Source organism: Amaranthus tricolor, chromosome 8 (assembly GCF_026212465.1).
Source record: "Amaranthus tricolor cultivar Red isolate AtriRed21 chromosome 8, ASM2621246v1, whole genome shotgun sequence".
Classification (NCBI taxonomy): domain Eukaryota; kingdom Viridiplantae; phylum Streptophyta; class Magnoliopsida; order Caryophyllales; family Amaranthaceae; genus Amaranthus; species Amaranthus tricolor.
In genome coordinates this window covers 7213263-7237102 of record NC_080054.1, presented here as the reverse complement: position 1 = coordinate 7237102, position 23840 = coordinate 7213263, and the positions used below count along the sequence as shown (strand labels likewise).

At 34.9% G+C, this 23840-nt stretch overlaps 1 protein-coding gene and 1 pseudogene across 1 annotated transcript; one reads left to right on the top strand and one right to left on the bottom strand.

Moving 5' to 3' along the window:
* Positions 1-4700: 4700 nt before the first annotated feature.
* Positions 4701-6992, top strand: LOC130821469 (pentatricopeptide repeat-containing protein At1g05670, mitochondrial-like; annotated as a pseudogene).
* A 905-nt stretch (positions 6993-7897) lies between these two features.
* LOC130821468 (HIPL1 protein-like) lies at positions 7898-10504 on the bottom strand. The gene is made up of 7 exons (XM_057687255.1): positions 10414-10504; positions 10169-10326; positions 9274-10083; positions 8985-9198; positions 8706-8884; positions 8386-8621; positions 7898-8297 (listed from the first exon to the last, which is right to left on the bottom strand). Exons 1-7 carry the CDS (start codon positions 10502-10504, stop codon positions 7898-7900), a joined length of 2088 nt encoding a protein of 695 aa, XP_057543238.1.
* Between the last annotated feature and the right edge of the window lie 13336 nt (positions 10505-23840).

Sequence of the window (23840 nt, the reverse complement as noted above, 5' to 3'; positions counted from 1 at the left end):
ATACTTAAAACGCAACGTTCTGACGAAATCGTAAAATAAATAAATAAAAGGAAATTTTTGGTAACATAAAATAATAAATCATTTCTTAGAAGTATAAAAAAGATTTTTGACGAATACAAAAGTTAGTTATTACTTTATGTTACGAAAATTTCCTTTTATTTATTTATTTATTTTACAATGTCGTCAAAACGTTTCATTTTAAGTTATTTGAAAAAACATAATAACTAAGCCTTTTAGGCTTTTTAAAAAACAATAATAAGGTTTGAGGGATTTTGGCGGTTTGGTTTTGTTAATCGGGTTATTAAGAAATTTTAATTAGAGACTAAGGATAATTTATTGAATAATTGAGATTACGAAATTGAGTCTGTTACAGAGGTATACCAAGTTTTGATCACCCAAGAACAAACAAGTGTTTAACTTATTCGCATTTGGTGTATGTTAAACAAAAGGCTTGAACTTGTCATATATATTTTGTTTACTAAGTGTTTCATCATTTGTTTTTATAAAGTTTGTAAATATAAAAACTAGTACTATCTCTATTTCAGTGACTTTATCCCATTTGATTTTTTTGAAAATATTCATAGTTCACTTATAATTTGTATTTTATTCTTAATCCCTCCCATTTTTTTTCCCAAATATACCCTTATAATCCCTCCCATTTTCCCCAATATACCCCCTGTTCTCTTTGATATCTCATGTACTTTCTCTCTCTCTCTCTCTCTCTCTTAAAAACCCCATTTTTATGGCTTGTTGAAAGCTTTGCCCCCTGTTCTTGGTTTACCTTTAGTTCATTTTTGTTGAACTAAAATAAAGATCGGTGTTTTCTCCACATTTTGAGGTAAGTTTCATAATTTTTGGTTCCATACTAAAAAATCACCGCCCCTGTTGTTCATCGGCCATTAAGGTGGTGTAAGAAAGAACCTGAGGCCTTTCAAAAGTCTCTTGAAGACGACGCCTCTTCAATGTATCGTGAGAATAAGTTTTCTCCTCCTTCTTCACCTCTAAATGAAAAGGAACTCCCTTTGAAGATTGTTAAATGGTTGTATGATTCTCCTACTAAAATGAGTCCTTCAAGTCTTCCTGTTGAAGACCAACAAAATTTGGTGTTTCCTTATACTCCTGAAGAAGTACTTGCTTCTAGGGTAAAAAAAAACCCTAAAAACGCTCTTGATGATAGTAAGACATTTATGTTCATGCTTTTTTGTTTCATACTTGAGAACAATCAGATTTTGGGGCTATAGGATGTCATTTGAAATTTGGGAGAATTCTTAATATTGTTTTATGTTGTATGACTTTGGGATTTTGATCTTTATTTTGGATGTTGTTCATGACATGCTATTGTTTGTTGTTCATGACCAATTTGATTTCCGATTTATGACTTGCTATTGTATGATGTTCATGCTTGATATTTTCAGATTTTGATCTTTGTTTCTGTTTGCTATTGAATAATATGGTGGAAGGAAAAGACTTGTGGACTTGTTTCTGTTGGTGTTGAACATTATGTGGGTAATTTTTGTTTTGTTCAAGCCCCTGTGATGATTTTTTTCATGAGTTCCTGCATATTTCAAAATCTGAAAAAGTGTCTTTAAATTCTTGGTTGAGTAGCTTTTGTTAAACTTCTAAATTCACTGTGTTATAAGCATGTTTAGTGGCATTCATTCTTGTGTGCTGATTTTTTATAATCTGAGAGGGTTGACAACCTCTATGATGAAACAGAGGGCTTTTTTTTTTTACTGATAACACTAATTAAATGAAGCCACAAACAAACATGTACATTGACGATTGATTTTAGAATGTTTATGCAAAATTGTTGCTCCTAAGATTCTTAAAGAAACATTTTTAATGATGATTAATCCTAAAACAACTGAGGGGCTTTGTTCATAAAATGATTCATTCTTGTGTCTCCTTAATTGCTTGATCATATGCTTCGTGCATTGCATTTGATGTCTGAGCCACATCCTCATTCTCTACCAAACTTTGTGATGCTTGTTGATTTGTGTTTGGATTCACAAAAGCAACGGCTTCCTTAACTAGCTGTGTCAAAATTCTTACTTGAATTCTAAGCCTCCCATTATCTTCTTGAACGTTTTTACCAAAATGTGGTTGGACGTAGTCATTACAACCTTAACCTTCAATATCTCATTCAAATGGTGTTGCAATGAAATCTAAACATTTGTTAATGTCTTGGGTTGAAGTTCTGCATATGCATCTTCAACTGCACTTATCAACTCTGTCATATTCTTTGGCATTTTCTTGTGCATCAACGATTGAATGCTTCCAAAAAATCCCAAGTCCAAGATGTTACAATATGGACTATAAGGGGTTGTTGTGTAAGATTGAAGTTTAACCACCTTGCTTGTTGTGATGTTCCATATTGGATCATCATTTGTAATGTGCACTCTTGCATTGTCTTGTTGAATGAAAATGATTGAAGGCCCTTCACTAGGCCAATTTCTTAATATTACTCGAATGAGATTTTGTATGAGCATGATCCTATAAAAATATTGAGTGACTGATTCTGTTGGCTTAATTTCAATTGACCCCTTGGGTGTATTCTTTGAGTCCCTCACGGCTATTACCCTGTTAATGAAGAGAAAAATACCTACTTTTCCATCAAAAGTGCATTGACCATTTGGACTCCATCTTGGCCTAGTTACTGCCCCTAGGAACATGGTCTTCTGTATGAACTTAGATGACTTTGCTGCCCTGTAAGGGATCTTCTCTTTGTTTGCAAGGTAAACTCGTTGAGCTTTTTTTGGTTAGGTAAAACCATTTCTCATCTATGTGAATGAAATCAAACATTTCCTTGTATATTGGATGTCTATGAATGCTATTTTCTTGGATAAAACTCAAAATCCACTCCACCCTTCTCAATTTATTAGCATCGGTTAAAGTCGGGTGAAGTGGATTTGAATGTGCCTTTATTTCTCCTCTTTTGATCAACCTCCAAAATGTCGATGGTGCCATGTCTAAACAACTTGCAACATCTCTAATACATGTATGGTTGCCCATTGGTTTGGACTCTAGGATGTTTGGAGGCACCACAACTCTTTTCCTTCCACAGTTTGTGTACTTAGAATCAACGATGTATGGTTTGTTTGCGTCTTTTGTTAGCATTACCCTTTTTCCATAAGTTTTATATGGTCCTATGATGATAACCATATTTTTACCAATCCTTTTGAAAGTCTCATGAGGTAGTGAATCACTTGTTCTCAATGAGAGAATCTCTTGAAAGATTAAATGCCTCATCTCACTGCTGAGCCTTAGCTTATGATGATTATCTTGTTGTTCTCCTTGCTGCTTTGCCGTTTCTGCCGGTTCTTCCTCTGATTCTGAGCATGATTGAGGATCATATTGGCTTGATCCAAACTACCATGCCCCCTTGATTTCGTCTTCACTGCCTGAAGCCATGAATAAGGCAATGAAGCAGTTTTTTTTTTATGCTACTATGTTGAAACAACACCCTTGTTTTTGAAGCTCTTGAATGATTTATTTTTGAAGCTACAGTGTTCGAAAAGCATTCCTGTTGTTTTGAAGCTCTTGAAAGATTGAGTTATGAAGATACTATGTTGAAATAGTACTCCTGTATATATACATCAGCTGCAGAATTTGTAAAGTCTAGTTTAGTTTTTGTTTTGGTAATCAATCATTAGGTTCCATTAATTTGTTAATTCATGTTTATTGTAATTACCCAATAAGATGTTGGGTTTTTTCTTTTTTTTTTCTTCAGATTTTAGATATTTTCCTCCCTTATTTGGAATTACTCTTCAAAACTTTCCAAAATAGAAAAGCCTCATGTAAACCAAAACAGATTATTGTTTTGATAAGTGATGTACGGTCTCTCTCTAAATTAATGACAATAATAATTTCCTTTTTTTCTTTATTTTATCTTTAATTTAAATGTTTTTTCTCTCTTATAATACCAATATAATCATTTTTTCACACTACTATTTAATAAAAATAATACTCACTTACTACAAAGATTCTAATTTTTTTAATATGTTAGAAAAATCCATAATGGACAATCTTTTATGAACGGAGGAAGCACATTTTTACATCTGTTTTTGGTTTTATCATATTATTATTGAATTGAACGGTTACACTAGTTTTGCATTTCAATTAATGAGAACAACGATGGTCTTTGATTTTGTTATACGGTTTTTCTGAATGATTTCCCATGTTGTATAGATTCAAATTGAAGTGCTACATTTGTTTTAGGCTAGTAGACTCTAGTTTCGGTTTTATCAACTCCAACTGTTTGATGAAATGCCTCACAGAAATCTACTATATGAAACCTTATTAATTGCAGGAAAGAGTTTAACATAGCTCTTCCACTTTCCGTTTCCTTGCGCTGAACTGTTTGATCAGGCTTGTGCAGGCATTGTATTGTTTTCTTTTTCCATTTGGAATTTCTTTTTCATTTTAAAAATTATAATTTTACGTAAATGAATGGGGTTTAGTTGGATCATGTTATAACATTTTATCTAAATTCTACATTAGAATTTCTAATAGGCCCTGGGTTAGACATCTTTTGTGGTACTTTTTACCTAATGAGGAACTCTACATTAATATCAATATCAGTATCAAGACACATGAATAGTGAAAATACTAAAACCATTTGGCCGTTAGGTATTAGTGGTTACTGTCTATTTGTGTTGATTTGATTTATAATATCTGTTATCAATTGATGCCCTATCTATATGTATGTTTGTATGTATGTGCTGAAGGTAAATTCTTTTATTACCATCAATTCAGCTGCCACCTTTTGTTTTCCAAAATCAAAATATTAGGATGCATGTTGACATGTAATTAAGGTTCTTTTGCACTTTTTTTATTGCCTATTTTTTGATTTTGTTTATGATCTGTAGGTAATGAGCTCATGCCGATTCTTTTTCTATTTGAGAAACCTACATGGCTACAGTTTCTGCTTTGTTAACCTTATCATGTCCAAGCTCATTTTGATGGGATTCTCACAAAAAAATGAAGAGTGGTGTGATCTCTCTAACCTATAAATGTTTGAAATTTGTATCTCATAGTTTTTACTCAGGTCGTTTTATGGTATTTTCTTTAAGGATAGAGTTTCAAAGAAAAACATTGCACTTTCTATTCAGTGGGTGCAAGACCATTTCCAGATTACACGCCTAAAAACCCAACAATCAGGGATTCTGAAGTTACTTGTGCAGGTATTTCTAGAACCATAAAGCAACGACACTTCGAGACATTAAGGCATGTTCTCAGGCCCTTCAAGTCAAAGTTCAGGCCTGACCACCTCATTTGGTTTCTTATGAAAATCAAAGACAATTACGAGTTGGTATTCATAAGAAATTATTGCCATTCATATTGTCTTATGAAAATCAAAGACAATCATAGAGAACCATCATTGGAAATTATTGCCATTCATATTGTTGTTGCTTAAAAAGAACTGAAGAGGGCTCACAATCTTTTATATGCTTTCCGGGCTAAACCCAATCTGGATGTTACCCGTTTTTTTTCATGTTATGTTGAAAATTTGATCTATACGTTCAAGGATTGGGGTTCAGATCCTTGCATATTTGATCTATTCTTTGAGGTCCTCGTTAAAGTTGGACTTTTTATGGAGGTGAGGGATTTTTTTATAAAGATTTTGTGGTATGGTTTGGTAATGTCCGTTGATTCTTGTAACTTTCTCCTTCCTAGACTTTCCAACCAGTCAGATAAGATAAGGGATAATTTCAAGTTTTCCATGACTTCCTTGCAGCAGGGTTTGTTGGGATACGGGATCGTATTACATAATCATAAAGGTTATTTACCACATGGGAAAAATTAGAGAAGCACAGCAACTGCTATTGCAAATGGAGTCAAGGGGTTGTCTACCTGATGTTGTGATTTATAATATTGTTATTAACGGATACTGTCATGTTGGTTAACTACAAATGGCGCAGAGGCTGGTTAAAGTAATGAGAATAAAGGAAGGGTTTAAAGCCAAATTCATATACGTTCAATAGCATTATTCTTCTTATGTGTAAAACTGGCAAAGTAGCTAATGCAGAAAGGGTTCTAAGGGAAATGATTAGTTTGAAGAATACCATCAGATAATGTAGTCTACACTCTACACAACAATTACTTATTGTTTCTTCAAGTTTGGTAATTGTTTTTCGCTATCAAGCTTTTCGAAGAAATGCAAAGACTTAAAATCTTTCCTGATGTAATCACATATTTTTCTATCTTATGTGGGCTATATCGGAGTGGAAACATGTTGCATGTGGAAAAACTTTTCAATGATATGCTTGCCAGGGGCTTAGCACCAAACGAAATCACTTATATAACACTTATAGATGGTTATTGCTAGGCAGGTAAACATAAAGAGGCCTTTTTTTGGCTCAATGAGATGTTTGAGAATAGGTTGATTCTTAATGTTGTCACCTATACTGCCCTTGCTGATGGCCTTTGCAAGTAAGGAAAGGTTGATGCAGCAAATGAACTTTTGCATGAAATGTGCGCTAAGGGTTTAGAACTTAATGTGTTGATGAATGGATTTTGCACGTAAGGTATGCTAGAAGATGGTGAGACACTGTTGAAATGGATGTTAAAGGGGGGCATTATGCTGAATTACACAACCTATAATTCTCTTATGAAGCAGTATAGCATCAGAAGCTACAACTGAAATTTTCAAGCAAATGTGTGATCAGAATGTGATAGTAGACAGAAACACTTATAATATATTAATTAAGGGGCATAGTCAAGCAAGAAATATGAACGAAGCATGGTATTTGCACAAAGAAATGGTTACAAAAGGCTTTGATCTCACTGGAAGTTCCTATAATGATAATATCAGGGGCCTTCTCACAAAGAAAAAATATGGGTAAGCAAAACAAGTCTTAGAAGAGATGCGGAGTAAAAGATACGTGGCGGATCAAGATTTATTCATCTATTTTCTTGACAAAAACTTTGAGGAAGGAAACCTAGAAACTTTTTAGGATCTTTGTGATGAAGTGATAGATATATCTTGCTAGTACCTAGATACTGTGCTAGTCCCTATCTTGATGTTTATAATGGTTGTTTATATATCTTACTAATACCGATTTTCCTCCCATCGTTCCTTTGCTTTATTGTGGAAATTCTATATTTCTATTTTTCTATAAAATATGTGGTTTGAAACTTTCAAATATCAATCTAAATTCTAAGCTAGTATTTATATATTAATTTTTTCTAACTGGTAGAAAATGATGGTCTTTTCGTAGATGTAGAGTGAAGAGTATTACACTAGCTTCTTCTTTGGAGTGTTTGTTAAACAATGGAGGTATACATACATCGTTTATGTTTTAAAAGCTAAAGACATTTTCCTGTTCAATGTGGACGTTTTAGGAGCTTAATGTTGGAGTCTTCAGTGGAGATTTAAATATCTTAAAAATTAAAAAAAATTAAAAAAAAAGGCAGCTCCTCAATGTCATGTTAGTTTTGAGATCTCTTAGGCAATAGAAAGTTACTGATTCTTTTATCAATTACATTGTTATATTGCAGTAGCGATTCTTGTGTCATACTCAACAGTTTAGCTCTAGTTTAAATGTGAGATAGTACTAAGGTTTTCCAATTCATGTCATGTTGGAGTGTTTGCATATTTAATATGTAACTACTAACTACTGGCATTCTACATTGTCATGCATCATCCCTTCCCCAATCTATGTCCATTATTGGATGGTGCAATTATTCTTTTGGCTCCTTCTAATCTTCCATTCTATAGTTTAGTAATAATGCAATCTATTCTACATTTCTAGTTGATGTTGTTACAGAACTACTAAAATTTTGATTTGCGATCTATTCAAGTTATAGAAAATATCATAATTTATATAACTATGTATACATCTAACTGAAACTGAAATAAACAACTGCCTCAATGGTAATAGCTGCACTATTTGTGTCAATTATACAACCCGACTAAAATCAGAAAAGAAAGGAGCACTAAGAACCATTCTCCGTGAGATGTCTTAGATTGAGCTCCACTTGGAGGGGGAGATAGACTTGGACTTGCAGTAGCAGGCCTCACAATCTCTTTTGAGCAAGCGTAGTTGCAGCGGCTTGGGCGAACTACTCTATAAACACCAGTGCTGGCGAGAATATAGACGTCTTTCCTGTTATCCTGAGCAAATGAAAGTATGTTTTGCAGAGCTGGCAGTGTAGAGTTAGGGACAGGATCGCACTCAATTGGGGAGTCTTTACCACAGGTGAAAGGCATTGTTGCTATGCTAAATTTTTCACTATTTTTGGGTTCCTCGGTAGCTGCCCATATGTTTCTTGCATAAAGATCCCCATACAAGTATCTGAAACATCACAAGTCATGAACATATTACCTATTAAGCATGGCAATTGTATTGTTGAGTGATGCAATTTAGATTTGTGTTTGCTCACCTGCCAGACATGCATGGATCAGTCTCAGAGCGATAGAAATATCCGCCAGATATTGCTGCTGATCCAATTTTCTTGTCGATTTCAGAATGATTGTAACCTGCTACTGGAAAGATTAGATTTTGGGTCACTAATGAATTATGTGCTCCATTTCCGGAAGTAAATGGATTTGGACCTTCATATATACCCCAGCCATAATTTTCACCTTTGGTGACTACATCAACTTCTTCATATTGATCCTACAATGCGAGTTATATTAGGTTTATGCAACGAAAAGCTTTTAGATCAAGTGCAAAAGAAATTTTTTTTGCAATGTATTGAACCTGGCCAATATCTGCACAAATGAAGTAAGTAGGCCGATTTTCATCAAAGCTACACCGCCAAGGGTTCCTGAACCCCATAGCCCAAATTTCTGCCGCCATATCCTTGTCTTCTGAGTAAGGATTGTCCCGAGGTATAGAATAATTACCCCATAGACCGAGTTTATCAATATCATTATAACCTGGATATTTATATATTGTGTGTCAAATAGAAGACATTGACCTGGGAATATTCTAGTTTTTGCATAAATAAGAGTTGCATTAAGTGTTAAAGATGCTTACTTGGAATAGTATCTATATCAAGTCTCAAAACCTTCCCCAGAATGGATTTCTTGTTCTGGGAGAAGTGATGAGGATCATTCTTTCCTCCACCATCTCCCATCATGACATATAAATACCCATCAGGTCCAAATAGAATCTGGCCTCCATGATTGTTTGTATATGGTAAACCCATTGTGAAGACCCGTCTTACTTCTGTTGGTTGGCCGCTTTCCATCTGAACAAGAAAGTTACCACGGGTCATAACACCAACTAAGCAGATTGAAATTTTAAGTAAGGTAAAGATGATTACCGATGAAGGGTTTGATCCATTAGCTGTGAACTCTGCAATAATGCTTTGATACTGACAAGGTTTAGGAGAAGTACCTATAGTGTTGAGCTTGGATGGATCACAATTGACATCAGAGTTACAAGCACACCTTCCAGCACATTCAGGTAATGTTTTCGTATCACAGTTGTAGGAAGCGAAGAAGCGCCCATTCTTAGCATAGTCCGGGTGAAATGCAATTCCGAGCATTCCAAACACAGGATCCTGAAGGATTTTATCGGTTAAGTCCACAAAAGGGTCCGATTCATCCAAGCCTAGTTTTTCTCCAGAATCTTGCTCGGGAATGGTCCCCAACCAGATTTTTCCAGGCTGATCAGAAAAGAAGGCGCGGTTAGACCCATCAGGATGAGGAGCCATATTGATGTATCTAGCATTGCTTATCTTCTCTAAACAGAGTCCCTTTGGAGTAACATCAGTATCTGAACTATTGGTTTGTAATTTGGTGGGTTTGCCATCAAAACACACTGCATCATCAACTGAAGAACTGCCAAAAACATCACAGAATGTCTTTTCTGACTGCCAAAGGTCAGTAAGTGTGGAAGACTTGGAAGTAAATGGTGCAGGTCCTGGAGCTCCACATTTCAAGGAAGGCTCAAAAGGGGAATTTGGAATGGGTACATCCTTGCATGTGTTCCATACAGTTAAACAAAAAGTAGGAATGAATTGTTTTGATGAGGTTCCAGACTGGGTTGAATTGCATAGACGCGGAGCAGGTTGTTGCTGCTGTTTCCCTGTCTTAACCCCGAAAAGGTCTGCTGCATAGGGATCACACATCTGCAAATCAACCAAAAACATTATTTATTTTCTACATTAAACAAATTCTTAATGTGGGGGCCCTGCTGGGGTGATGGGAACTTACTGCACAAAGAATTGATTTGAGAAGGGAAGCACAGGTAGAATCAGAGACGTTCATAGCTTGAAATTGTTTCTGCAGTTGAAGGTCTTTAGTGGAGTCACAGCATGTAGCTCCATTGTATGAACAGAATTTGAGACGGGTTTTTGTTATTTTCGGTGCTCCTGTTTGTTTCCATCTATGAAAATCTCAAAATTTTGTGATCAAAGCACAAAAAGTAGCAGGAGAGAGATCAGAGAAAGAAGTCTTACTCAAGTCAGTACACAAGGGAAGTGCATAGGAATGTTGTGAGACCAGCAGAAAGTGAAATAGAACAAAAAAAATAGCAGCAAAACCAGCCATTTCTTCCAGGTATTCCTGCTGATTCCGGCTTTCTTACTTTTGCATTATGTAAGTGAGCTTTAGATGAAGGAAATTGGTTAAGACTTTTTGACTTTTCATCCTTTTGACAATAAATCATACAGAATTACAGATAAAAGTTTAAATCATATTTATTGACGACTGTCTCTTTTAGGTGAATTTATGAAGTACTTCGTATTTGTTTTTCTTACTCCCACCCAATCCCCACCCTACCTTCCCTACCTATTGGCCTCAGGGGGCTTTGATTAAGCAGGATCATTATTCATTACATTGTCTTTCCTCCCCTTTTTATTTGGGCAAAACTTTGATTTTTACACTTCTCATTATTTTTTTCCATTTTTAATATGTAGCATGTGCTACCCTAGGCTGTAGAATAGATTCGCCTATTTTTTTCATTACCACCATTTAATATCATCTACCTAATAGACCGTCTCATTTAAAAGTTAAAACCATAAAGGAGATACTTTTTGATATGGTTGCATTTATGTTAACTTGTCATTAACTTCACAATAGTAATACAAGTAAAAATTTGGATATTATATTTAGACATTCACTAGCCAATAGCCAACTAGGAAACACGGACACGGCACCTCACTGGCGTGTCCCGTGTCGGACACGTGTCGGACACGGACACACAACGGACACGCGAAAATCCGTGTCCGACACGCCAAATGAAGTGTCCAATATTTTAATATTTTTTCGGACACGTGGACACGGCAAGGACACGCGACGGACACAGCAAGGGACACGGCAAGGACACGTGTGTTGTTTTTATTTAATCTTGTTTTTGAGGTTTGCTGCCAATGCCATTGCTGGCTGCTGCCAGGCTAATTGGCTAGTGGGAACTGGGAAGAGCAAGTAGCCCATACCTTCTGAAATGCTATTTCAAGGCTGCTTCTTTTCATAACTCTTATTTTTTCCCAAATATTTAAATACTCCTGTTGTTTATTTGGTACTTATTTGAATGTTATGTGAGTTTTATATTTTTAAAGTGTTTATTTACAAATATCAAATGAAAGATTGTAAAATTATCTTTAATTTGATATATTTATTATATTACCATTTACGTGTCCCCGTGTCCGCCATTTTTAAGTTGGCGTTTTCCCGTACCCGTGTCGTGTCCGTGTCCGTGTCCGTGTCCGTTTTAGTGCAACCTAGATAGCCAATAGTAGTGTGTGGTCTGAAACATTGAACTAAGTGCATGTATGGTTTGGCAAATGTGAATTCATGTATGTTTCTGAATCCTTATATCATAAGATGGAACTATTGCATTATGATTTTGAACTATAAATTGAACTCGTAACATCATTAAATTTTATTTTTGTATTACTAATATATTAATATGTGGTGTGTATATTTCCTATATAAAAGATACTTCACATGTTTTTGAAATTTGGATTAATATTGAAAAAAGCCTGGAGTCATGATTGGTATTTATTTTTTAGAAGCAATTCTAGAAGAAAATAAATTGGATCACCAACAGTGTAGAAAGAACCAAAGCAATGCAGGATAAATGATGCCATTGCGATTACTATTATTATACTTTTAAATTATTGTGTATGATTGACAATGTGGATGAAAGAAAACTTGTATTGAGTATGGTAAAATGTTAATCTAAAGTGCAGTGCAATGTGGTACTGTTACACCCAATTGGAAGCTGAGACAGGGACAGTTGCTACTTTATTACTTTACCAGTTAGTAGTTACCCATATTGATTACTCAATACTGTTTTTGTGTGAGTATCAAGAAATAAATTCAAATAAAAATATAGTTGAGGGCCATAATATATTAAATACTCTAATATATTTTCTTATATGAGAAGAAGTGTTTGAGATACAAAATTCGTAATCTCTTGTTTTGTTGATTTTAATACCATGTCAAAAAAAAATTTAAATTCAGTTCATTATTTAATAACTGCACATTTAAAATGCCGTCTGAAGTTGACGTTTTTTTTTTAAATTCAAAAATCTATATTAAACAAAAATTTGCACCATCCCTATATAGCATTGACAAATTGATTACAAATAAACATTTGATAATTGAAATAGCATTCTTACACTCCTTCTTCTAGAGCTATTTATGGACGGGCTATCTGTCAAGCTCGACCCATTAGACTCGAAAAACGGGCGGATAGAACGATGTTATTCAAAAAAATTTAAAGTTTGGACGGATAATACCCGCCCGCCAAAATAAATGGGCGGGTAGCGACACCAAAAAAATACCCACCCGGCCACTCGCTTAGTTTAATATATTATTTATTGAATAATTAATTTTATTAATTATTAAACTAGTAGTCTACTATCTTGTACTACTAGTCTACTATATACTCAACTTCAGTAATTAGAGTTCGTACCCACTTTAATTTTTTTAATTTATTATGATCGGAGAGTTACATGTCTGGCATCCGTAATTCGAAGTAAAATAAATCGATGATGCAATGCTCTTGTTGGATTATCCAACATAATGTTTATATACATGTTATTTGAGTATTTTGAGATTTTTATGTATTTGGAGTATTTTGGACAATGTATTATATTTTAAGTGTTATAGAAATTTAACTTTATAATTTGTATTATATTTTAATTTTTATATAATAAATACCCGCCTACTCGCGAGTCCTGCCCGCTTTAAAAATGGGCGTAGCGATAAAACATATGCCCGCGTCGGGCTTTTGAATATTTGAGCCCGCGGATAGAATTTTTAGGAACTAACCAATCCGCTACCCGCCCAAGCCCGGCCATGAACACCTCTAACTCCTACTTCTTCTTTTTATTTGCATTTGCCACTATAAGTCTCAAGTAGGGATGGCAACGGATATTGAATCCAACCCAAATCCTTGGATCCATATCCGTTTTCACGGATCTCACCTGAATCCGGTAAAATGGTTGTATCGATGTCGTGTTTATTAATTTTAAGGTTGTTGTTCGAAAAAAAAAAAAGGTTTCGAGGCTTTGTTTTGTAAAAGGCCTAAACTTCAAGGTTATAGTTGTAATAGACTCGAAATTTCTAATCATAATCATTTCCGATTAATTTGTAATTTATTCAATTTAATTCTTAATCCTTGATTATTACGCTCCAACTTTATTTAATATCTTATATTCCAACTAATCATATTTTTATTTCTTGATTTAATTTATTATTTAAATTCCACTTCAATGTTCAAGTTCTTAAAAATTACAAATATAAAACTTTAAATTCTATTATATCTAAATATAATTTTATGAGCCCAAAAGTTTTGATTATTATTTTATAAAAAATTACGAAAATTTAAAAATAGTTAATTAGTTTACGGTTTACTAAAATAAGTTCACGATTCAAATTCTTACTTCTCAATTAATTTCGCTAATAATCATTTTAAAAAATTTAACACTTTTATGTAAACTATGCTAAACTAGTATATTTTTATTAGTAACTTTAGTTAAGTTTTTAACATAGTTTAATATCTAAACTAATTTTTAATCACCTAAACCTACTTAGTCAAAAGCTACTTATATTTTATTACTTATTTACTTACATAAGTAAAGTAAGTTAGAAAATAAACGAAACTTCATCCTTACCATCATGTTGGATGGTGATGGGCTTAGATATGAAACCATGATTTTTTGAATGATTTTCGTAAGTGGAGTTAAAAAAAAATAAAAATAAAAATTCCTACATTGATGTTTACTTAAAAATATTTTTTAAAGTAGTGTTCATGTATGTGAGACATATCACTAAGCTATTTTACTTTTGGTTTGGATCTCCAAACCTTATTGTGAACCAAAATAATAGTAGGTCTAAGTAGAATTAGAAAAGAAAAGAATACATTCTCTAATGCTAACTAAAATTTATTTTATAAAATAGTTTTTACGGATGAAAGAAATTTAACCGATTAATCTTAATTTGATTCAGAGGCTTCAAACCTAAAGATAAGATCACTAAAATAATTGGTATACACATCGTATCACATGTGCTTGATAAAATCAATTATGATATAATAATATCGATGCGAAATCACAACAAAGAATTAAAAGTCAGCTTTTTTCTTTAGATATAAATAAAAAAATCATTTAATTAAATTGGGTAAGGAGAATTTATTAAAAATTAGGATTGCATGGATAATATATTTAGGACGATGTTAAGCAGTTTACTTATTTATCTACTTTACTAAAAAAAGTTATTGACCCAATATAATTAAGAAAAATTTGTTAAAAAGATCAACTATAATTTATCTAATATAAATAATTCATAGTAGTGATTAACTCAAAATAACCTATATTATTGAAGTGAAATTCTCAAAATAATCCAAATTCTTTTTCTAATAAATCAATCGATAGCATTTCGAGAAGATGTATATAAAAATTGGTTCATTATGAGAAGGACACCAATTGTAAGGAAAATATTGAGTGAATCAATACTAAGGATTATTTTGAGTGGATGAATTAAGAGTAAAAGCTATTTTAATAAATTTTTCTAAAAAATAAATGAACATTGAACAATAATATTATATCTAAATGTTCATTTTAAGTTATTTACTTTAGTTTCACCGTTAGTTTACTCAGTTACAAGTCTCAAATGCATCAAGTATTTGTTGCTAGCTATAGATGTATCAAGAGAAGCGATTTTTTTTCATCACAAATTGAAGATATTACATACATTCTTCTGTTGGTTTATTCCCTCCCACTTGGAGGAAGGCCCGGTTAATATATTTAATTATGAACTTAATAATAATGGGCTAATAATAATTAATATTATTATTATTAGCCCATTATTATTAAGCTCATAATTAAATATATTAACCGGGCCTTCCTCCAAGTGGGAGGGAATAACCCAACAAATCTCCCCCTCACTCCAACTTGGGGGGTAAGACAAGTCCCACTTTCAAACGGCACACCTCTAACTTGTCTCTTGGAAGGATCTTCGTCAGCATATCCGATCCATTTTCATGAGTATTGATCTTCACAAGCTCAAATATTTTCTCTTCTATCTGATCTCGAATCCAATGATACCTCCTTCGTATATGTTTCGTTCGACCATGATAGGTAGCATTCTTAGCTAGGTGAATGGCACTCTGACAATCACAATGTAACAAATAATCGTCTTGCTCCAAACCCAACTCCTCAAGGAAGTCCCTCATCCACACTAACTCTTTACCAGCTTCAACAGCTGCCACATACTCTGACTCAGTAGTCGATAGAGCAACACATTTTTGCAATTTAGATTGCCAAGAAACAGCTCCCCCTGCAAACGTCATCATGTAACCAGAAGTAGACTTACTAGAATCAATATCACCTGACATATCAGCATCTGTGTAACCATCCAACATAGGTTCGCCAGGACCAAAACATAAACTTACTCTAGAAGTACCCCTGAGATACCTTAGAATCCACTTAACTGCTGCCCAATGCTCCTTTCTAGGATTAGACATAAACCTGCTAACTACCCCAACAGCATGAGCTATATCAGGCCTAGTACATACCATAGTATACATCAAACTACCTACAGCGGATGAATAAGGCACATTTTTCATCTTCTTCTTATCTTCATCTGTTGTAGGACATTGTTTGGAACTCAATTTCATATGCACTGGCAGTGGAGAACACACAGGCTTAGCATTGTTCATATTGAACCTTTTCAGCACCTTTTCAATGTATTTCTCTTGTGATATCCACAATTTCTTATTTTTCCTATCACGAGAAATACGCATGCCTAAAATTTGTTTTGCAGGGCCAAGGTCCTTCATAGCAAAGGACTTGCTCAAACTAGCCTTTAAGTCAACAATCTTATTGGAATGACGACCAACAATCAACATATCATCAACATATAACAAGAGAATGAGAAAGTCACCTTCAGCAAAATTCTTCACAAACACGCAATGATCAGCATATGTCTTGTGGAAGTCATTATCAACTATGAATGACTCAAATTTCTTGTACCATTGCCGAGGCGCTTGCTTGAGACCATACAAACTCTTTTTTTAGCGACACACAAGTTTCTCCTTTCCCTTGACCTCGAAGCCTTCAGGTTGCTCCATGTAAATTTCCTCCTTTAGGTCACCATGGAGGAAAGCAGTCTTCACATCAAGTTGCTCAATCTCCAAATTCATGCTGGCAGCCAAACTAAGTACAACTCTGATTGAAGACATCTTCACCACTGGAGAGAAATTTTCATCAAAATCAATCCCCTTCTTCTGTTCATAGCCTCGCACAACAATCCTAGCCTTGAACCTAGGTGGTTGACCATCTTCTCCGTGCTTCAACTTAAACACCCATTTATTCTTGAGTTCTCGTTTGCCGTTAGGCAACTTTACCAGATCATAAGTGTGATTCTCATGTAAGGAATTCATCTCATCTTGCATGGCATTATACCACTCCTTACTTTTCTCATGTGACATAGCCTCCTGAAAGTCTTCTAGCTCTCCCCCATCAGTTAGTAACACAAACTCTGTAGTAGGATACCTCATAGAAGGACGTGGTCCTCTAGTAGATCTTCTCACATCATCAGGCTGTGGTTGCGGTTCAACAACTGGAGGCTCAACTTCAGGTTGATCATCATGACCATCATCACCAATATTGTCATCATCATCCTGAATATCTCCCCCTTCAACTCTAGGAGTCATCTGCGGTAAGACTGGATCAAAATTGATTGGAGTATGAGAGGATGTTTGTTGCTTTGGCTTTTCAATATCTTCAATAGTCCGATCTTCAAAGAACACAACATCTCTACTTCTGAGAACTTTCCTATCTACTGGATCCCATAACTTGTACCCAAGAGCATCTTCAGAGTACCCCAAAAATATACACTGCTTTGTCTTCTTATCTAACTTGGATCTCTTATCTCTAGGAATGTGAACAAAAGCACGACATCCAAATACCCTCAAGTGCTTGTAGGAGACATCTTTACCGGTCCAAACTTTCTGAAGAACATCACCATCAAGAGGATTTGAAGGTGAAAGGTTAATCAAGTACACAGCTGTAACCAATGCCTCTGCCCAGAAAGACTTGGACAACTTTGCATGAGAGAGCATACATCGGATTCTTTCTTCAATTGTTTAGTTCATCCTCTCTGCAACTTCGTTCAATTGAGGTGTCTTTGGAACTGTTTTCTCAAGCTTGATGCCTTGACCCTTGCAGTAGCTTACAAATGGGCCTCTATACTCACCACCATTATCAGCTCTCACGACCTTGAGCTTTCTACCAGTTTCTCGCTCAACTCTAGCCTGAAACTCCTTGAAAGCAGAAAGTACCTGATCCTTGGTTTTCAACACAGTAACCCACACTTTTCGAGAATAATCATCAATAAAAGAAACAAAGTAAAGAGCACCGCTATGGGATTTAGCATCCATAGAACATACATCAGTGTGGACAAGATCAAGAGCATACTTTCTCCTAGATGGGGGGCGAGAGTGAAAAGAAACCTTATGTTGTTTACCAGCTAAACAATCAACACAGGATCTAAGAGACATACCTGAGACATCAGGGAGATATTGCTTCTTAGAGAGCATCTGCATACCTTTCTCACTCATATGGCCAAGTCTATTATGCCATAACTCACTAGAACATTCATCTGTGTTGGCCTCTTAGGTTTTGATGATGACTTCACTTCTAAATAAACAAACATATTTTAGAGATTGTTTTGTAGGTGAATATCCGATTGTGTTAATCGTTGATGAAACCTATGACTTGGTTCGTGGAAGTTGTACATGTCTCAAATATCCAAGAAGTTGGACAATTGCTTTAGAAGTCAGTTTACTGTTCCTAGAGTTAAAGTCCTGACGAAAGTTGTAGATGGAGACAGTGTGCTGTTCCCCACGATACAGGTTTGGAGAAGACATTGACTGGAAGTTACGAAAATTACGTTTTCTGTTTTTGGTTAATGTAAAAGGTTAAAAGTTTAATTAGTTGCTTAATTAAATTTATTTATTAATTGGCAAAAAGTTTTTTTAAACGCCTAAAAATATGGAGAAGACTTATTCCTCACTTTGAATTAGTCTCCTATAAAATCGGACACCCAAGAGATTTATTCTCTACTTTGAACGAGTCTCCTATAATTTAGGATCTTCCTAGTGACTCATGTACTATTAATCGTACAAGAGAACCGCAGTCATTTTCCACCTCTACTTTCAATAACTTCTCAATTTTCTTTGGGAGCAAGTAAGTAAATGGAATTCATGGGGTGAGTGCACTACATGGTAATCGTGGGTTGAGTGCTCTGATGGCTGTTCCCTTTATAAACGAGGGATGCTACGCTAAACCGATATCCATCTTAGTGTGTCCTTAAGGTGAGACAAAAATAAGAAAAATATTCAAAGTTATTTTAATGCCAATTAATTCATTATATTTTTCTTGAGCAACTACTTAATTTTAATCTTCTTAAGAATTGGTCTTGTAAGGGTAATTGAGTGTTTTTATTGTAATTAGACTTAAGAGAAGTCTAAGGGAATAGAGAAGCGTGAGAAGAGAAAGAGAATGAGAAAAGAAGAGAAGAGAAATAGGCCTAGAGTAGAGAAGCTTCAAGTGAAGCATATTTGTTTTATGTAATTGTAATTGATTGCCTAAAACATAGTGAGAATTTTGAAATCCCGGGGGGTCGTGGTTTTCCTTCTTATTAGGCCAAGAAGGTTTCCACGTAAAATCTTTGTCTCCTTTTTATCTTTTGCTTTTTATGTTTAAGCTTTATTTTGTTTGTTAAAAATTCGGCAAATTAGAAGGAAAACGAAGTAAAGCTAGATACATAACAATTCACCCCCCCCTCTTGTTGCATTCGACCATCTTCGTGTATTTCAACAATTGGTATCAGAGCCCTGTTCCTCATTTAATCAGGAAACCCTGTGAGCAGTATCCTATTCCCTGGCAAGATGTTGAAGATGAACGAACGCATGGAAGAAGGGTACTCTACGCAAAGGCCACCTATGTTCGATGGGAAATTCTATACCTACTAGAAAAATAGGATGGAAATTTTTATAAAGGCCGAAAATTACCAGGTATGGAGAGTCATTGAAATTGGAGATTTTGAGGTGACGACCATCAACTCCAACAATGAAGCTGTTCCAAAACCAATCACTGAATATAAAAGGAAGATTTTCAAAAGATGGAGATGAACGCTCTAGCTATTAAATTACTTCACTATGGACTTGGTCCTAATGAGCACAATCGTATTATGGGTTGCAAAACTGCCAAGCAGATTTGGGACTTGCTAGAAGTTACCCATGAAGGTACCAGCGAAGTGAAGCGCTCCAAGATTGACCTCCTAATGTCCAAATATGAAAGGTTTGTTATGGAACCTAGAGAGAACATTCAAGAGATGTTCACCAGGTTCACAAATATCACGAATGAATTGGTCTCTCTTGGTAAGATCATTCCCGTTGATGAACAAGTTAGGAAAATACTTAGGAGTCTTCCTCAAGACGAACGCTGGAGAGCTAAGGTCACAGCCATTCAGGAATCAAAAGATTTCACCAAGTTTAATTTGGAAGAGTTGGCTGGTTCCCTCATGACTCATGAATTGCATTTGGGAACAGCTGACAGTTCCCGTAATAAAGGACTGGCTCTGGCAGCGGATGATAGTGAAGAGTCAGACGCTGGTGAAGAGGAAGCTGCTATGTTGGCACGTAAATTCAAAAAACTCTTCAGGAACAGCAGATATAGAAACCAAAGAAACAACAAAGAAAAGGGAACTGCTAACTTGAAGACAAATTTTGAATGCCACAAGTGTGGGAGCACTGATCACTTCATCAAGGATTGCCCTCAATGGAAAAATGAGAAGGGCAAGGGAAAAGCAAGAGAAGTTGGAAGACAATATAAGAAGGGAAACTTCAAAACTGATTTTAGAAAGGCAATGATTGCAGCTTGGGGTGATACGGAGAGCGAGGCTGAGACAGAAGCTCCAGTGGAAGAAGAAACAGCAAACCTATGCCTCATGGCATCTCATCACAGCAAGGATGAAGAGTCCAAAGAAAAAGAGGTAATGTCTTATAACTCACTTCCTAAATATCCATCTAAAATCAGTAAGAATAAATTAATTAAGTTGCTCTTGGAGACACAAGAGAAATTAGATAAACAGAATATCAAGTGTCTCCAAATCGAGAAAGACCTCAATTCAAACAAAGATCATGTGTCTTACCTAAATTCATTTAGAATAGATGTACAAAGCAGATTTTTTTAATTTGCTAGATCAGAATATTGTTTTGAAAGAGACAATTGAAAAATTGAAACAGGAATTTATTTTTCTTAATATTGAAATAAATCAAAATAAATTGTTAGGATTAAGTAAAGATGTAAACAATATATCTACTCACATGGTTAGCACTGAATTTCAAAAGTTGAAATTAAAATTAGAATCATATGAAAGAGAAAATAAGTATCTAAAAGATCAACTTAATTTAAAAGGAAAAGGGAAAATCAATGAAGTTCCCAAATAGATTCTAAATGCTAAACCAAAAAGTAAAGAAGGTCTAGGTTATGATAAAAACTATAAAAAGAAAAAGGTCTATGTTGATCTCCCTAGTAGTAAAATCTGTTCCTTTTGTGGTAAAACTGGACACCTGAAAAATCAATGTGTAAAAAGGGAACAACATATCAAAGCAAATAAAAATTATGTCGAACGCATATGGATTAAGAAATGTGATTCAAGTATTATCGACAGGGAACCCAAGGATGACTGGGTTCCTGAACCTAACCATTAATTTGCTTTGCAGGTTCAAGTGAGGGGGAACAACTCATGGTATCTCGACAGTGGGTGTTCCAAGCATATGACGGGTGACAAATCTAAATTTCTCTCACTTGAAGCCTATGATGGGGGAACTGTAACCTTCGGTGACAATATGAAGGGTGAGATAATCGCCAAAGGAAAGGTTGGAAGGTCAAGTTCCCATGCCATTAATAATGTATTTTTAGTCGAGAATTTAAAACACAATCTTTTAAGTATTTCTCAATTTTGTGACAAAGGTAACTCTGTTAAGTTTACTTTTAAACGATGCATAATTTCTAGGAACAACACAGGAGACCCTGTGCTAGAGGGAATCAGAAAAGGGAACACTTATGTTATGGACCTGGACACTGTTCCCAAAACCAGTCTAACGTGTCTAAGCGTTATAGAAGAAGACCCACTGCTTTGGCACAAGCGTCTAGGTCATGCTAGCTATTCATTGATTAACACCTTAAGATCAAAAGACCTAGTAAGAGGATTATCAGCAATAAAATTCCTCAAAAATGAAATTTGTGATCCTTGTGCTAAAGGAAAACATGTGCGGTCATCCTTCAAATCAAAGTATCTGGTGACTACCTCTAGACCATTAGAATTAATTCATATGGATCTATGTGGACCTATGAGAACACAAAGCCGCAGTGGCAAAAGATATGTGTTTGTCATAGTTGATGACTATAGTAGATTTACCTGGACTATATTTTTAGTAAGCGAAGATGAAGCTTTTGATGAGTTTGTTTCTTTTGCTAACAAAACTCAAAAATCTACCAACAATCTAATTGTTCACATAAGGTCTGATCATGGGAAAGAATTTGAAAATTCAAACTTCATGAATTATTGCAATGAACATGGTATAAATCACAATTTTTCCGCTCCTAGAACACCACAATAAAATGGAGTGGTAGAAAGGAAAAATAGAACCCTAGAAGAAATGGCTAGAACTATGTTGATTGCTAGTGCTCTACCTAGAAATTTTTGGGCCGAAGCCGTCAATGTTGCATGCTATATCTTGAACCGTGTGTTAATTAGACCAATCACTTCTAAAACACCTTATGAATTGCTTAAAGGTGTTAAACCAAATATTTCCTATTTTCGTGTGTTTGGATGCAAATGTTTTGTTCACGTAAATGGAAAACGAAATATAGGTAAATTTGATGAAAGAAGTGATGAAGCAGTATTTCTCGGTTATTCATCACATAGCAAAGCTTATAGAGTTTACAATAAGAGAACAATGTGCGTAGAGGAATCTATTCACATAATTTTTGATGAAACTAACTTTTCAACAAGTGAACAGGAAACAAATAATATTAAAATAGGTCTTGCAAATTTAGAAGATGATGATGAAGGAGTTAAAATGCAAGATCTAGGAACAGCAGGTGAACAGCCAATACAAGAAGAGGCAGGAGAAACTGACCAAATCCAGGAACTGCCAGCACAACAGGACCAGCGGACTGTTCCCAATCCAACTGTTCCCACAGATGACCAAGATGATCCAGTAGCTGAACAAAATGCAAATCAAGATGCTGAATCAGAACATGCTACTGTTCCCTCCAGAGAATTTGTGCCTAAACCTTGGAAATACCAAAGTTATCATCCTCTTGATCTGATTATAAGTGATATGAATAAGGGAACACAAACCAGATCTCAACTGAGAAACTTTTGTGCAAACTTTGCGTTCCTATCATCACTTGAACCCAAAAATCACGAAGAAGCTCTAAAGGATTCCGAATGGATAGTAGCCATGCAAGATGAATTAAATGAATTTGAAAGAAATAAGGTATGGCACTTAGAACCCCAAACCAAAACACAAGAAGGTAATTGGTTTGAAATGGGTATTTCGGAATAAGCTAGATGAGCATGGAATAATTGTAAGAAACAAAGCAAGACTCGTGGTCAAAGGGTATAATCAACAAGAAGGTATTGATTACACCGAGACATTTGCTCAGGTAGCAAGGTTAGAGGCTATTAGAATTTTAATTTCTTTTGCTGCATTTATGAACTTTAAGTTATATCAAATGGATGTGAAATGTGCTTTCTTAAATGGTTTTCTTGATGAAGAAGTTTATGTTGAACAACCCCCTGGTTTTGAGAACACCTCTTGTCTTGATCATGTCTACAAGCTTGATAAAGCTCTTTATGGGTTGAAACAAGCTCCAAGGCAATGGTATGAAAGACTATCAAAGCTTTTGATTCAAAATGACTTTGTAAGAGGGAAAATTGATAAGACCTTATTCTTTAAGAACAAAGGTTATGATATTTTAGTTGTTCAAATTTATGTTGATGATATTATTTTCGGTGCGACCAATGATTTTTTATGTAAAGAATTTGCCAACCTTATGGGCACAGAATTTGAAATGAGCATGATGGGAGAATTAAATTTCTTCCTTGGTTTGTAAATTAAACAAACTGAAAATGGTATTTTTATTCATCAACAAAAATACATAAAAGAACTTCTTAAGAAGTATGGGCTAAACAATGCTAAAACCAACCATACACCCATGGCTACAAATGTTAGATTAGATGAAGACCTAAAAGGAACTAACATAGATCAAACAATGTATCGAGGCATGATAGGTTCCTTATTATATCTAACTGCAAGTAGACCTGATATTTCATTTAGTGTTGGTTTATGTGC

Coding starts and splice junctions, on each gene's coding strand:
- LOC130821468 (XM_057687255.1), bottom strand. CDS start 10,504: ATGGCTGGTTTTGCTGCTATTTTTTTTGTTCTATTTCACTTTCTGCTG. Junction 10,084..10,168: donor TCAAATCAATTCTTTGTGCA/GTAAGTTCCCAT, acceptor GTTGATTTGCAG/ATGTGTGATCCCTATGCAGC. Junction 8,298..8,385: donor GATCCATGCATGTCTGGCAG/GTGAGCAAACAC, acceptor GTGATGTTTCAG/ATACTTGTATGGGGATCTTT.